The sequence below is a fragment of the Nannospalax galili genome, unplaced genomic scaffold (assembly GCF_000622305.1).
Source record: "Nannospalax galili isolate Female #2095 unplaced genomic scaffold, S.galili_v1.0 scaffold779, whole genome shotgun sequence".
In the NCBI taxonomy this organism is placed as follows: Eukaryota; Metazoa; Chordata; class Mammalia; order Rodentia; family Spalacidae; genus Nannospalax; species Nannospalax galili.
The window spans coordinates 2,238,363-2,240,792 of record NW_008345224.1 but is presented as its reverse complement, the minus strand read 5'-3'; the positions used below and the strand labels follow the sequence as shown (position 1 = coordinate 2,240,792).

The 2,430-nt window shown below is 51.3% G+C and overlaps 1 protein-coding gene across 1 annotated transcript; it reads right to left on the bottom strand.

The window, feature by feature from the left end:
- Nucleotides 1-434: 434 nt before the first annotated feature.
- On the bottom strand, nt 435-2,125 carry LOC115071752. The gene has a single exon (XM_029567508.1). The coding sequence runs from the start codon at nt 1,551-1,553 to the stop codon at nt 855-857; it is 699 nt and encodes a 232-aa protein (XP_029423368.1). The 5' UTR covers nt 1,554-2,125; the 3' UTR covers nt 435-854.
- Between the last annotated feature and the right edge of the window lie 305 nt (nt 2,126-2,430).

Here is a 2,430-nt window from a genome sequence, read left to right as displayed (position 1 = left end):
GGGGGGGGCTTCAGTCTGGTTAGAGTAATTTCCCCGAATGGCAATGCCCTCATAGTAGGGGGGCTGAGGATTTAGACACAGCCAGCAGCTCTTAGCCTTTTCAGGATCAGAATGGTTAAGCGCCTGGAATGCCCCCTTGATTAGATTTAGGAGCCTGTCCCCTGTACCTGGTGGGGTAGGAGTGAGATTTAGAGATCCCTGGTGCCTGTTATCGGTTTGATTTTGACCACCAGGTAAGGAGGATTTTGGCACCGAGGCTGGGCGTTGATCTGGAAGAACGGGATTGGGTCCGACCGACTGAGGTGGGACAAGGACAGAGTATTCTCTCCTTACTACGACTAGACCGAAAGGATCTTTCCACCCCCAATCAGGGAGGTAAACATATACACCCCACGTCTTTGGGTGACTCCAGTCGGCCTTTTTTCCCTGATCTGTGAAACTCATAGTCAGCCAGTTAGTATCTGTACATGCTCTGGTCCCTCCATCTGTCAGCTTAATCAAATCCCAACTAGAGCTGGGTTTCCAGTAAGTGGTCCCGGTGGTCTCACAGCCCCAGACAGCACAGTATCCTACCTCTGGCCCTTCGCACGAGGTTATGAGGTCTTTTTTTCTCTCATTTCCTGGGCATGCATATACCCCATGGAAGCGACCTCTTGTCCCACAGCAAAACCCAGGGATTAATCTGCACAGATTGAAGCTTAGGCTTGGGAAGGTGGCACCTAAAGTCCCCACCCTTGAGGTCTGATTAAGGGGCTGATTATCTCGGAGACCAATTAATGTCCAGGTTATGTTGTACACAGCATGAGGGTTGGGACACTGGATAGCAGGAATAAGAGAAAACAGAATTATGATTATCAAATTGTAGTGAGTCTTAGCTTTAGGGGGTTTCCTGTTCGGGCCAGCCGCCATTTCTTTCCGTCGGAGGACTGCTCTTGATGTTCAGGGTTCGCTGCCTTGACGTGCGAGGCGTGGACCCAAGCCGCAATTCCGTCTACTTTGAGAGCGGTGGGGGTCGTCAGGAGAACGGTGTAGGGTCCCTTCCAGCGAGGCTCTAAGTTCCGGGTCTGGTGTCGCCTTACCCAGACGGAGTCACCGGGCTGAAATGGGTGGGGTGCAACAGGAGTGTTATGGGAATCTTTGTAAGCAGCAGCTAGGGGTTTCCAAATCTCTTCGTGTGCCATCTGCAAAGCTCGCAAATGGGCGAGGAGAGAGACAGAACCTACATAACTTGAAATATCTGGGCTAAGGAAGTTCACAGCGGGAGGGGGCGCCCCATACAAGATTTCAAACGGGGTTAACCCAAATGGGCCTGGGGTGTTCCTGGCGCGATACAGAGCCATAGGTAGGAGTTCCACCCAGTCCTTTGTGCCAGTTGCAAGTGAAAATTTAGTTAAAGCCTCTTTAATTGTTCTATTTATTTTTTCTACCTGGCCTGAACTCTGGGGTCTGTAAGCACAATGTAATTTCCAATCAATTCCCAACAACCTGGCCACTTTCTGACTTACCTGGGAGACGAGGGCCGGTCCGTTATCTGACCCTATTACCTGAGGCATCCCGAATCGAGGAAAGATGTCTTCTAGTCAATGCTCCGGCTCCTCCAGTTTGGTGTGATAGTGGGTGGTCATCCAGTGCTCCCATTAACTCAGAGCAGGCAGGGCTGAGGCTGCTATCAGGCAGGGTAGGCACCAGCTCAGGCTCCAGGAAGTCGCTTAGTTGGCTGGCATCATACCAATTGAGGGAGAGGCCACCTGGGCTGCTAGGCCCCTTGTCACTGCACGGGGCTTCTGACATCAGCTCTAGGGGCCCAGCTATCCCTTTGGGCCTCCGCAGCAGACCTCGGAGCTCCATCAGGCTGGGCAGGGTCAGCAGCTCCTGTGCAAAGTCCTTAGCAGCATCCAGAAAGCGGGCCAGGGGGTCCTGGGCTTGCCCCATTGCAGACACCAGGGAAGCCCTCTTCAGAAGCGTCTCTAGGATCTCTGTGGTCAGTTCCCGAGGGCAGCCAGTGTGTCTCGGGCACTGCGGCCTCCCAGCACTGAGCGGGCATCAGCCAGGAGCCGGGAGACCAGGGAGTTTTTAAAGTTGCTCAGGACCCCTGGCTTCTCTCCTGGCGTTGGATGTTGGAAGCAAGAGTCTCTGCATCTATTGAGATGACCATGTGGTTCTTGTCGTTGATCCCATTTATGTGATTTATGACATTTATTGACTTACGTATATTGAACCATCCCTGCATCTCTGGAATAAAGCCAGCTTGATCATGGTGGATGATCCTTTTGATGTGTGTCTGTATGCGGTTTGCAAGTATTTTATTGAGAATTTTTGCATCTATGTTCATTAAGGATATGGGTCTATAGTTTTCTTTTTTGGTTGTATCTTTACCAGGCTTTGGTATGAGAGTGATGCTGGCTTCATAGAAGGAATTTAGAAGTTTTC